Raw genomic sequence first — 13,091 nt, forward strand, 5'->3', positions numbered from 1 at the left:
CAAGGGGAGATAATGGTGATCTACTTTTCACACTCCTTTATAGTTTTTATTTGAATAAAGGAAAGATGCAGTTCCCATTTTCACTTCTAGTGATTGTTTTTCTCCTTTGTTCCAGGAAACAAGATTTAGGCAGAGATACTTGGACCTCATAATCAACGAACAAGTGCGACAGAAATTCATTGTTAGAGCAAAGATAATAAATTACATTAGAAAGTTCCTTGACAATATAGGATTTTTGGAGGTAAGGTTTAATACTATAGACATTCATAGCAAGTCTCTGAATGCATTATTAATTGTGTACTTGATCTGTTTTATCTTATCTTACACATCTGCCAAAGTTACAGAAGTACAGGGATATTGTGATGCAGTTATTTCCCTAGGGTGCTATCCAGGAGGCTTAGACTTTGAGGTGAAGTCAAAACTGGGAACTGTGGAACACGCATTTTACAGAAAATTCTCATTCAAGAATATTTTACCCTAAGAGTTTTGCACCTATTTTTCAAAAGTAGGTCACTGTACCTATAGATTGTTATAAGAATCTTTTTTATACTTTTACATGTTCTTTAACATGTTTAATCTCTGGAGATGAATATTCCTTCATGTATATGAAAACTTGACCATTAAGTATTTTTTCTGTGCATTTTTTTCTGAAATTGAAATTTCATTTGCAAAAGTCTACCATTTTAATATTCATTTTATACAGTAAAGTGGCCACATGTATAAAATATATTTGTTTTGATTAACACAGGTTTAATGGTATTCAGAACATATGGAATACCACACATTTGACATACATCACTTACCACATGTTAAGTATATGTGGTTTGGCATACATTAAACTAAATAAATTTTAAGTGTTCTGCTTCATGTATGGGAAATATGAAAAATCAAGCGATTTGAATCTTGACATGTTAAACATGCTGCAAGTTGAAAATGTACATGTAAATAAATTTCATGTTTTGCATATTTTATTCAAGACAAGTTTTATGTATTTGAACCTTGTCCAGAGTGTATACCATGACAGCAGATCTGCCAACCCTTACGATTTTTCCGCAAGTCTTACAAAAATGACCCTTAAAATACAGACTTACGGAATAAAAGCCAAAACTATAGAAAAATGATTGTTGCCAAAACATCTGGATAATTGGTTCATCAATGTTTGATTAGGATCTGACTTTCATATTAGAATTTGTGGAGTTAGTCAGGGAACCAGACTAACATTACAGCAGTACCTCAGATGCTTTAAACTGCACATATTTCTTCATGCAAAGCATCTGCATGATGAAACTGTTGATTACAGAACTTTTTTAAAAAATGGTGTCCAGCAAACAATGCATGTTGAAGATGAAAGGTAAAATAAACCTCTGAAAAAGTGTAATAATCATCTTGTGAATAAGAGCAGTAAGGACATGATTACGTTATTTAACATCATGTGTCACTTTGAGTTTGTCTTGTGGCAGGAGATATATTTGCTGTCGTCGTGTGAAAAGGAAAGAAATTCCACAAATTACATTGAGAGATAGGAGCAAGCCATTGAGTTGCATAGGGTTGGGAACTGAAGATTGTGAAACTGTACTAGTGGTAAATAAGTTCTACATGTACTTTATAAACTTTTCAGTTGAACATACTGTTGCTTCGTGTTTCGATTACTAAACTTTTAAATACATTGGCCAGCTTTACAATAGCAGTTTATGACAGTTTGTTCCACTGTACTAAAAACTGGTCAAACTTTTGGGAAAAAATCAACTGCCTTACTGAGATGGTCTTGTCGGGGTTGGCAGGTCTGTATCAGTGTCCACTGAGGGTCTTGTTAGGGGTTGGCTGGTCTGTGTCAGTGTCCACTGACAGTTTTTTCAGGGTTGGCTGGTCTATGTCAGTGTCCACCGACGGTGGAACATATTCTTGTCAAGTGTGTTGATTTCAGTCTTTGGAAATGGAAGTATTTACATAGCTGCCAACCCTCACGATTTTGGCGTGAATTTCATGACTTTCTACAGTGATTCACAGATTCACACAACATGCAAAAAGATGAATTGTGCAATTTTCAGTTATTTTAAATTTTCCCGTTAAGTGCTAGTCGTGATATCAGCGGTTGCCGAAACAGTCCGATACTGCTAGTCACGACATTAGTAGAACTGTAACTGATTCGTACAGAGGGCCTGGTAGCATGCATTTTTAGCATAATTTAATCTATGTATATAATACTAGTTTTACAAATGCTGTTGAAAGAAACCAAGGCCTAACTGGAATTTTTCTCTGTGTTTGCACTGCCAACACTGATTTGAATTAACGCTAGGCATTTCATCTTGAAAACGTCTTCACCACCAAGGAAAAGAAAAATGCATTGCACAAAAAGTGAAGTTTAGTTTGGAGTATACAAAAACTTGTCCGTGCATTCAGCCATCAAATATCGAAATAATTCTTTTTGCACACAGTGTGCCACAAATTTTAGCATTGGGCATGGTGGCAGAGATGATGTGAGGAAGCACATTGTTAGCAAAAAGCACATAATGGTTGGGAAACTACATGAAGACAACTTTTTCGAGTGTTGGAAGTTTTTAGATTTAAAAATTAGCATATATCGTAATTTGCTTGAGATCACAGTTTTCCGTGCATGCTCTGATGCCACTAATTGTTCACCCTTCGACGTTTCATCTTCTGGATTGATACCACTTCATTAAGCTTCACTGCAGCTAAAATGTTTTCACCTCCAATGAAAAAGATTTGTATTCCACAAAAATTGAAGTGGAGATTGGGGTATGCCAAAATTTGGCCTAGCATTCAGCCATCAAACATCGATGTACAATATGCGTTTTGCACAGTAGTGTGCCACAAATTTTACAATTGGGAATGTGCACAAGGGCTGGTATTGTTGCTTACCTGTCATACATGTACCATGTAGTAATATTTTTTATAATACATGTATGACATAAATTGTAAGCAATTATGCGAGCCCTTGTGGGCATCTGGCAGAATGGTGTGAAAAAGCACATTACTTTAACACCCCCATCAGATTTCAGTTTTGGAGTACTTTAAGCCACCTACTCAAGTCCTGCATTCTACCAGTGCTAAAGCATTGTTTGTGAACTTTCTTGTTGAACATAACCTGTCTTTCGGTGGAGATCAGCAACAGTGACAGTGAAAGATTATTTCATATTGTGAGGAAAAATAAGACAAACTTTAGTGCCTTCTTAGGTGCTGAAAATTGGCAACAATTTTAATCCCCAAGATTAACCAGCAGGCATGAAGCATGAACTGTTTTAAAAACAAATTTACCATAGCTGATTGAGGAAGTTCAAGACTGCAACAACATCATATCATGACAAATAGCTTGAAGTTTGTGTGTATCAGTAAATTTGTCTGCAAATAAAGCAGTACATGTAATCAGTCTAAATAACGTTTTTATTTTATTTTGGGATTTTCATATAATGCAGTACTGACCATTAAAGTGGATGGAGTTAGTGTCATGATACAATTTTTCACTAATTGCATTCAAAATTCACTAATTTTCCCCCCACTTTTCACTAATTGTGAGTCTGGAGGGTTGGCAGCTCTGTATTAATATAAAGCAATTTCTAATCATATTTTAAGGATTTGATATTTGCTGCCATCATCTTTTACTTTGTATACATTTAACAGATTTAAATATTATGTTTTATATTTTATCTTGTTTATTTTATGTTTAGATTTTTATGAAAGGGTATTATCTTCCTGAAGTTGTATACTATCTTTTTGTACATTTTTCATTTTTACCTTTCGTTGGCTTCTGCCACTATTGTGTTCAGGTGTTGTTAAAAGTTGATAAAAGCATAATAATGTATTTGAGGCCATGTGTTTTGAGAAACAGTTGAAGCTACTTTGTTATATACCGTAGTATCATCTATGTATTTGGGTCTCAATTTAAATTTTTTTTTTTTAAATAAAAGAAAGAAAATAAAAGACAGTTTCTTGGGTACTTATATTGATGGATTTGCCTGTCTAAGTTTGCATATTTATAGATATTTGACTTTGTGGATCAACATCTACAAATACCCCAAATAAAGAATACAAAACAACAAACAATGCCAAGAACAGATGCCAGCTGCTTCAGTTTATGAACAAAATCTATCACCTGTCAAGATCATTCACTTGACATCAGTGGGAGACAACGCAGCCAACATCGACATCAGTGGGAGACAACTCAGCCAACAATGACATCAGTGGGAGACAACTCAGCCAACAATGACATCAAGGGAGACAGCTCGGCAAACAACACTAAGTTTTTCAGTTATTAAAGTACATGTGTGATCTCTTCGTTAAAACTAAAGCTGTCAAAATTTTAATACACTTCTACTGGGTAACTGTTGAACCTAACCTGAAGCTAAGTCAACATTTTTAAAAATTCACATTATCCTATAAAAAGATCACTACCAATATCATCTGGTATAAAGTCCAAAAATTCACCCTCTTTTTCTGATAAGTTCTGAAATCCCCCATCACTGTCTAGTAAATCGTCGTCATCATAAATATTGTCCGACATCCTTTCCTTTGTCTCACTGTTATATGCAGATGATTATTTAGAGACTGTGCTTGTAATCAACATTTCAGTTCAGGTAAAACAGCACATGTAAAAACTAATATTTGTTGCAAGATTACAGAGATGACATTAATTTATCAAATAGATTTGCTGATCTCTAAGATTGAAACACAGTTAAATAAAAGTGGGGGTATGTGGTCCATATTTTGTTGGGTTTTAAACCCTTTACCTCATAGTGTGTTTGCCTTTTTAGCCCACCGATACACATGTAGCAAAGTTACCCAGTGCAGTGCGCTATAAATAGAACACCTTTTACCTATTCGACTCCATGTTAACTGTTAAGCAGTGTAGTGTATGTTACGTTTAACAGTAATTTTAATCAGTTTACATTTTTGGTACACATCTATTATGTATGGAAAAATTTAAGAGTAAAGTCCGATCATTATAGCTGTGTAATTATTTTTCATGGAAGAAGTTTTTTTTGTGTTTTAAAATCTTGAGAGAATTTGTTCACCGTCAAGTCAGTGAAGCCGCGTGACCAACTGTAGCTGCCATTTCTCACACACAAAATTTACAAGTTCTTTGTCTGCATCTACATCACGAAGTCATCTGAATTTGATAATTTATAAAAACTAATTGCTACCTACATCAACATCATGTGCCTTTACCTAAGTTATTGAAGCTTTTATAGTTGTGATTCTAATCGTGAAAAGTACTGAACGAAAACTGCGATCTCCATTTTGGAGAGTGGAGAATATGACCCAGTTACTTTAAATAGCAGATTTCGACCAGAGCATGCATAAACAGCGACCACATGATCTGACTAAATGATCATTCACAGCAATGAATGAGGTATCTAAAAGGGGGTTTTCCCCGAAGGTGGTGCTATGAAAACCTGCTAAAAATGGCTGATGTTTACAGCAGGCATTAAAAGGTGCTTCCATGCAATTGCAGTAGAGGGGAAAAAAGGCGCTTCCATGCAAATGGAGTAGAGGCGTCCAAAGGCGCTTGCATGAGGTAAAGGGTTAAATTCACAGTTCAGGGCAAGAATGAAATCCATGAATTTGGTACCCCACAAAAATGAGTGATACTACAGTATATAATGTTTTTGTGTGTTTAATGGTGCTGTTAACACAGTATTGGCTATATTTTGCTGAGGAAATGGGATCTAAGTGTCTTTCTCAAGGATGCACAGGGGCAGCAGACCCAGTTGGCCTGGGTGAGTTTCACACATGCAGCCCTTGAATTAGAAGTCAGATGCTCTACCAACTTAATTAACTACTGTGGATTCCCATTGTATTTTATCTGTTACATATAAACAGGACAGTGGCATTGATTATTGTGTATTTTTCTTGTGTTAGGTAGAAACTCCGATGATGAATATGATTCCCGGAGGGGCAACAGCCAGACCTTTCACCACCCATCACAATGAACTGAACATGCAGCTGTACATGAGAATAGCACCAGAATTGTACCTCAAGGTATTTTATTTTTAAGCTTTTTCTGTATTGGCAAATACTCAACATTGTGATTGTACAAATGTTTGCACCACTTTATATCATTGTTTCCATAAATAATGCATACAATGAAAAACTGCATAACCAAAAAACACTTTCATCCCAAGGTTTAGTTGGCATGAAATAAAAATGGCACCATCCAATAATGCTCCTATGATGCCATTTTAAAAATCTCCTTCGTTTTATTAAATGTGATTCTAAATGGATGGTCATATCAGTATGAAGTTTTCTCACAAAACTACTATTTCTAAATGTTTCTAAATGATAATGATGCTAAACTTAATCCAGTATGACCACAGCAATGTTGTTCATAGATGTCATGCCATCGGTAGTACTTCTGAATTAAAAATCATATTGACATGGAGTTTCAGAAAAGACCTCTTACAATGTAGTTGATCGGAAAAGAATTTGAAGCCAATCTTATTTCCAATATGGTCACCACTGTGGCCATATTGAAAATTGTATCAGTGAAGAATATCAGATGTGGTTTCAACACTTGGCAGGTACACAGAAAGATAAATTATCATAGATTCCTGGAAATTATTTTTGTCAGCAAAGTATCTGTTGCTTGTAGGGACTCTTGTGTAAGATGCAGATGTGTAAATAAATAAACAAATAAATAAAGGTGGATGATCTTCCTCTCTGATCTCAAATTTAAGGATACTAATTAAAACTATGTATTTGATTTGGAGATTTGTAATTAGAACAGTTAAAGAAAAGAAGCTGGAGAGTCAGAATATGCAAAATGTGTATTGAGTATAGTAACCTAGCAGAAATGATCCTTTTTCTGCTGACTAGTTAGCTCTTCATTTTTCTGCTGACTAGTTAGCTCATCGTTTTTCTGCTGACTAGTAAGCTCATCATTTTTCTGCTGACTAGACAGCTCATCATTTTTCTGCTGACTAGTTAGCTCATCAGACTGAAACATGTCTTGAGATTCTGGTATGGCTTTGTTTCCCATCATTCATCTTCATCATGTGCGCTTGTCAACGATTGCTGTCTAAACTTTTCAATCAGACTAAACTAGTTTTAACCAAACTTAGCAGAGAGCATTCTGGCACAAAGCCATTTCACTGTTGGATGAATGATGCTGATCCACCATAAAATATGGTTGCATTTTGCTAAAATTATTAAAAAAATTAAATAACTTTTCAACAAAAACTTTGTAACAAAATTTTGCCAGACATGATGGGAAGCACAAATGATGCAAATCCACAATCAAATATACTTGGCATTACCAAAAAATGGCAAAATCTCTTCTTTTTCAAAATGTCGCTCAAGGTTATACAAATGATGCAGATCTATAATAAAATTCTTAAATTATAGTTTCCTTTGCTAAAAGTAAAAATAAAATAAATGGCATCTAAAAAGAATGGCGTGGTAGAATTGGATTTTTCAGCATCCTGGCATAATTGTCTTTCAGGTTTGTACAAAAGATGCAGATATGCTAAAAATTATAGCTGCCATTACCAAAAATAGAAAAAATACTTTCAGTGAGTTCTCTGAAACTGCTCATCTGAGTTTTACAAGTTTGCTGGAAAAACTTACTTGGATTAAAGACTTTCAAATTAGTACAAATGATACCCATTCATCTTCAAACAAAGCTACCATTACTGAAAATAAAAATGCATTTAAATGACTTCACAGAAACATACTTGACATAATTTGACCAAATTTGACGCTGCATTGTGGCATTAAGGCATTTTAAGTTTGTAGAGATTCTGTCAATCTGCCATCAGATATGGTTGCTGTTAGGAAAGAAAGAACTTATTATATTCACAATTTGACAAAGCATACTAGCTTGAATACCTTATAGATTTATACAGATGCTGCTGATATGCCATCAGATGTAAGTAGGTTTTAGAAACAAAAATTTGTTGTAGGGTTCAATGCCATTTTAGGCTATACATGGCGGTCAGTATAAATGATGGGAGGAAGAACTCGGAGAAAACCCTGGAAAGAACCACCAACCCACGAGAAGCAGCTTTAAAAGCTTTCTCACATAACCACATAGGCTGAGCCTGAGCCTCGAACCCACACCGACAGGTGAGATGGCAGTGATCCATAATGGTGAGCGCTTTAGACCACTGAGCCACTTGGGGCTCCAGCAGAAAAATGCTTACACAACTTTAACTAACACAACTTTAGCTATATAAAAATAATGCTTAGCAGAATTTGACAAACTTTGACAGAACTGTCACGGCATGGAGGCTTTACAGTATTGGACAATTGCTGCTGATGTGGCATCAATCATGTACGAAGAGGTAGAAACTTGAGAAACCTTGAAACAGTTGTTTTCATAATATATGCAATCAACAGCATTAGAATAAAGCATAATTACTGGCCAAGATTTCTTGATCAGTGTCTCTTGCATCTGGCCATTCGGCCAGGTGAGCTGTCTCAGGCTGTTTGGATCTCATGTTGATAAAGTCAGCTAAAGGGTCCACCATGTGAACATTTTAAAACAAGAACTAAATATCAAGTTCTTGTATATTTTTTATTCATTCAGTATATTTTTATGTGTGAATGCATCTTTTCCTTGTCAGGGTACATTTATAGTTTATTTTTTTTTAAAATTAAGTTAAATATAGCAATTGCAGTTAAACAGATTCCATTGACCACCCACAAACCATTAAACACTCCATGAAAAATTATTGTGAGAACTATGTAAATTTGCCTGTCCTTTCATGCACAATGAGAATATGTTAATTGTTATTTTATGTACACATTTGATTATTTGTATTGTGTAAGTAATGTCATGCAAAAAGCTCATTCTTTAGTACAAATATTTAAAAAATTTACATGATGGTCTGTCCATGCATAAAGAGACATAATACCATGTAGTGATAACATCGCCAATGCATTTCATTATTTTGAATTATTTTTGTGGTTGTGTGAAAAATTGTTGTCTGAAAATGATTCATATTTTTTGATAAATGGGTTGTTGTTTCTAAGGAAGAGTAGTTATTCATTGGCTCTTTAAATATGGGGTTTATAACAACCACAAAATCCATGAAGATTGGTACCCTTCCACTAACATGGAGATTGGTACCCTCCCACTAGCATGAAGATTGGTACCCTCCCACTAACATGAAGATTGGTACCCTCCCACTAACATGAAGATTGGTCCCCTCCGTCCCACTAGCATGAAGATTGGTACCCTCCCACTAGCATGAAGATTGGTACCCTCCCACTAGCATGAAGATTGGTACCCTTCCACTAACATGAAGATTGGTACCCTCCCACTAGCATGAAGATTGGTACCCTCCCACTAACATGAAGATTGGTACCCTCCCTCCCACTAGCATGAAGATTGGTACCCTCCCACTAGCATGAAGATTGGTACCCTCCCATTAGCATGAAGATTGGTACCCTCCCACTAGCATGAAGATTTGTACCCGTCCACTAACATGAAGATTGGTACCCTCCCACTAGCATGAAGATTGGTACCCTCCCACTAACGTGAAGATTGGTACCCTCCCTCCCACTAGCATGAAGATTGGTACCCTCCCACTAGCATGAAGATTGGTACCCTCCCACTAACATGAAGATTGCTACCCTCCCTCACGCATGAAGATTGGTACCCTCCCTCACGCATGAAGATTGGTACCCTCCCTCTAGCATGAAGATTGATACCCTTCCACTAACATGAAGATTGGTACCCTCCCACTAGCATGAAGATTGGTACCCTCCCACTAACATGAAGATTGGTCCCCTCCCTCCCACTAGCATGAAGATTAGTACCCTCCCACAAACATGAAGATTGGTACCCTCCCTCCCACTAGCATGAAGATTGGTACCCTCCCTCCCACTAGCATGAAGTTTGGTACCCTCCCACTAACATGAAGATTGGTATCCTCCCTCCCACTAACATGAAGATTGGACTTGAAGACTTGGAGCCCAAGAATAGAAAGCTATGCAGTACTTGGAGGTAACTATTACATAATTAAAATTGGTTTTGCCTCCAAACATAAAATGGAACAGAAGATATTTTTCAGTGAAATTATGGTATGCAGAAAAATGAGAAACAAAACATTTTTGATGAAGCACAATTTGCAAAACTCCTAGACTATTTGAACTCTGGATTTCAAATCTTTCTTTTTACCCTACTTTACATCCATTGTATATACCAAGCAAGTGTCTTTCCTACCTATAACTTCACCTTTAATTTACCTCCCCATAACTTACACCTGCTTAAAATGGACTAAACTGTTACGTTCAATAGAGGCACGATAGAGAGGTTGCAAGGTGTGAATTATTAAAATACTTAAAATCCTGTCTGGAGACCACCTTGGATGCCATCAAAATCTTTTTCAGGATGTGTCATCTCATCAGATATCTTCCATTAAAAATTATTTGATTTATTAAGAGTTTGTTAAAAATTGTTAATAAATAAACTGGTCTTTCAAACAAGGTTATACTGCGTCTGTATTGTCTAATCTTGTAAAAGATGAATCATGAAGTTGCATGTTTTGTAGATGCTTGTAGTTGGTGGACTAGACAGAGTTTATGAAATTGGAAGGCAGTTCAGGAACGAGGGTATAGACCTTACACACAACCCAGAGTTTACGACGTGTGAATTTTACATGGCTTATGCTGACTATCAGGATCTAATGAAGGTCACAGAAGAACTCGTTTCAGGTGAGTAAAAGAATCTGAAGGGAATTTATTTGCATTAAAGGTTATAGTAACACAGCAGTCAGTTTTGGGTTTCATTCCAATTGTATATTATAGAGCCATTTTTGTTTAATCTTCAGCATGGTGATCTTGTGGATTTCACCCACATAGAAACCATGTTCTCAAGAAAAAAATTAAATGCAGCAAAAGTATTTCAAACAAAATGAACAAAGTACACTTTTTTAACTTTAGTTGATTAGGTTGCACCAACCAGTCATTGAAAATAAGCCAATTCCATCAAGCAGGTGATTTTTTGTAATGGCAGTGAAAGTTAAGTCATCATTCTACTAATGGCACTACCTAATATCATATAGAGGAAGGTTATCCTATTAATGGCACTACCTAATATCATATAGTGGAAAGTTATCCTATTAATGGCACTACCTAATATCAAATAGTGGAAAGTTATCCTATTAATGGCACTACCTAATATCATATAGTGGAAAGTTATCCTATTAATGGCACTACCTAATATCATATAGTGGAAAGTTATCCTATTAATGGCACTACCTAATATCATATAGTGGAAAGTTTTTAAAAAATTCATCCGCATTGTCTGATAAATTTCTGAAATCCTCCAACATCGTTTAGTAAATTGTTATGGTCATTGGATATATCGCTGTACACCCTTTCCTTGGCTGCACCATCATATACATGTGTGTGCTTATGTAGAGACTGAGCTTGGGTTCTGCAACTGACACTTTGTGAAATGTGTGGTAGATCAAATAACCATCCTCTGTTACTCTGTAATATCACTCAAGGCTCAATCAAAGGATTGTCACATGGGAGAGCTTAGAGATTAAGGGAAAACATTTACTGGAAAAGGCAGAACTTTGCAAGGAACAGGTACCTGTATTAAATTTGTGACTCAATCAAAAGGATTGTGAACTTGAAACAAAGTGCGTGCTCAGTGCTGCCCTTACAAACCAAGGGCTTATGGGGCCACATGCATTGGTAGAAACTTGTAAATGGTAACTGTGTACCTGATGGCTCATTTTATTTCCCAGGTTATTATCAGTGAGCAGGTATTTACATTTCCTCAACTACTTGATGGATTCTGTTGATACTTGAGATGTTTTATTATGGAGTGAGGACACGGCAATATTTCACCTACAGGTTGATGTCAAAGACATAAAAGATTTGCTTTAAGCTTTGTTTAGTGTTAGTTTTCATTCAGTTATATTTAAATAATGACTTGGTGGCATATGTTCCTATTTGGAATTAACTGTTATATAGCAAGGTCAATTCATTCAGTGACTCGCTTTGCTTACCCCTTTTAATCCTGGGGTCAGGTTTACAGAAACAGAAGATGAAGATTCCAGTAAAAGTAAGTTCATCCCAATGCTTGAAGTATGCCGTGACCTTTATGTTTAGACCACTGTAAGCTGGCATTGCCTGACTAGATTCTTGAACAGATGCTTTATATTTCCAGGAATGGTAAAGTACATCACTGGCGGCTACAAGGTAACATATCACCCAGAGGGTCCAGAAGGGGATGCGTGGGAGGTGGATTACACTCCTCCATTCAGAAGAATCAGCATGTTGTCAGAGCTGGAGAAGAAGCTAAAAGTGAAATTTCCAGACCCAAGAGATCTCCATTCAGAAGGTAATGAATCAATTCCATTGAATTCTCAAAGAGGAAATTCTGTGTAGCAAGCATTAGAGTAGAGATACTATTACAGGATAAAACAAACTGATGTCAGTGGCAGGATTTTGGTGGCACCTGCAGTTAATTAAATTTAATTTCGTAAGCAACTTAAAACTTGTATTATCATCAGGATTACATTCACCCTACATATTTAAATAAAATTAACCTCTATGCTGCCTCTTTTGTGTATAAGTGTAGAGTACTGTTCTGGATATCATTTTTAAGAGCTTAAGGGAGATTATAGGTTGGCCTGTTTGCATTTCATCATCTGACATCCACTTGTCTGTTAGGATAAATTTCTCATCATTACTCCACCTGAACTACTTGGAGGATGGAGATGAAACTTTGTAGACACATTCGTCCAAATGTCTGTTTGGTCCAGAATGAAAATAGTTCTACCCAGGAATCCAGTATGGTCACATTTTAGTGTAAATCCCTGAAATATAACAGTAATACTTATCAGTCCACATTTACCATATATACCCACAGTAATACTTATCAGTCCACATTTACCATATATACTCACAGTAATACTTATCAGTCCACATTTACCATATATACCCACAGTAATACTTATCAGTCCACATTTACCATATATACTCACAGTAATACTTATCAGTCCACATTTACCATATATACCCACAGTAATACTTATCAGTCCACATTTACCATATATACTCACAGTAATACTTATCAGTCCACATTTACCATATATACCCACAGTAATACTTAT

General features: G+C 35.9%; 1 protein-coding gene across 4 annotated transcripts in view; it reads left to right on the forward strand.

Moving 5' to 3' along the window:
- LOC149772453 (lysine--tRNA ligase-like) overlaps nt 1-12,782 on the forward strand; it is an 84,016-nt gene extending 71,234 nt beyond the window's left edge. For 2 of the 4 annotated variants that reach the window (XM_089947832.1, XM_089947833.1), the window contains exons 7-10: nt 116-241; nt 5,878-5,997; nt 10,512-10,674; nt 12,143-12,781. In XM_089947832.1, the coding sequence (XP_089803958.1) occupies nt 116-241; nt 5,878-5,997; nt 10,512-10,674; nt 12,143-12,363 (630 nt within the window). In that variant the 3' untranslated portion in view covers nt 12,364-12,781. Of the gene's footprint in view, nt 1-115; nt 242-5,877; nt 5,998-10,511; nt 10,675-12,142 lie in introns of all 4 variants that reach the window. The other 2 variants (XM_089947830.1, XM_089947831.1) reach the window with 2 other exon arrangements.
- Nucleotides 12,783-13,091: the final 309 nt, after the last annotated feature.

Source organism: Sinohyriopsis cumingii, unplaced genomic scaffold, assembly GCF_028554795.1.
Source record: "Sinohyriopsis cumingii isolate HCF-2022 unplaced genomic scaffold, ASM2855479v2 utg001505l, whole genome shotgun sequence".
NCBI lineage: Eukaryota > Metazoa > Mollusca > Bivalvia > Unionida > Unionidae > Sinohyriopsis > Sinohyriopsis cumingii.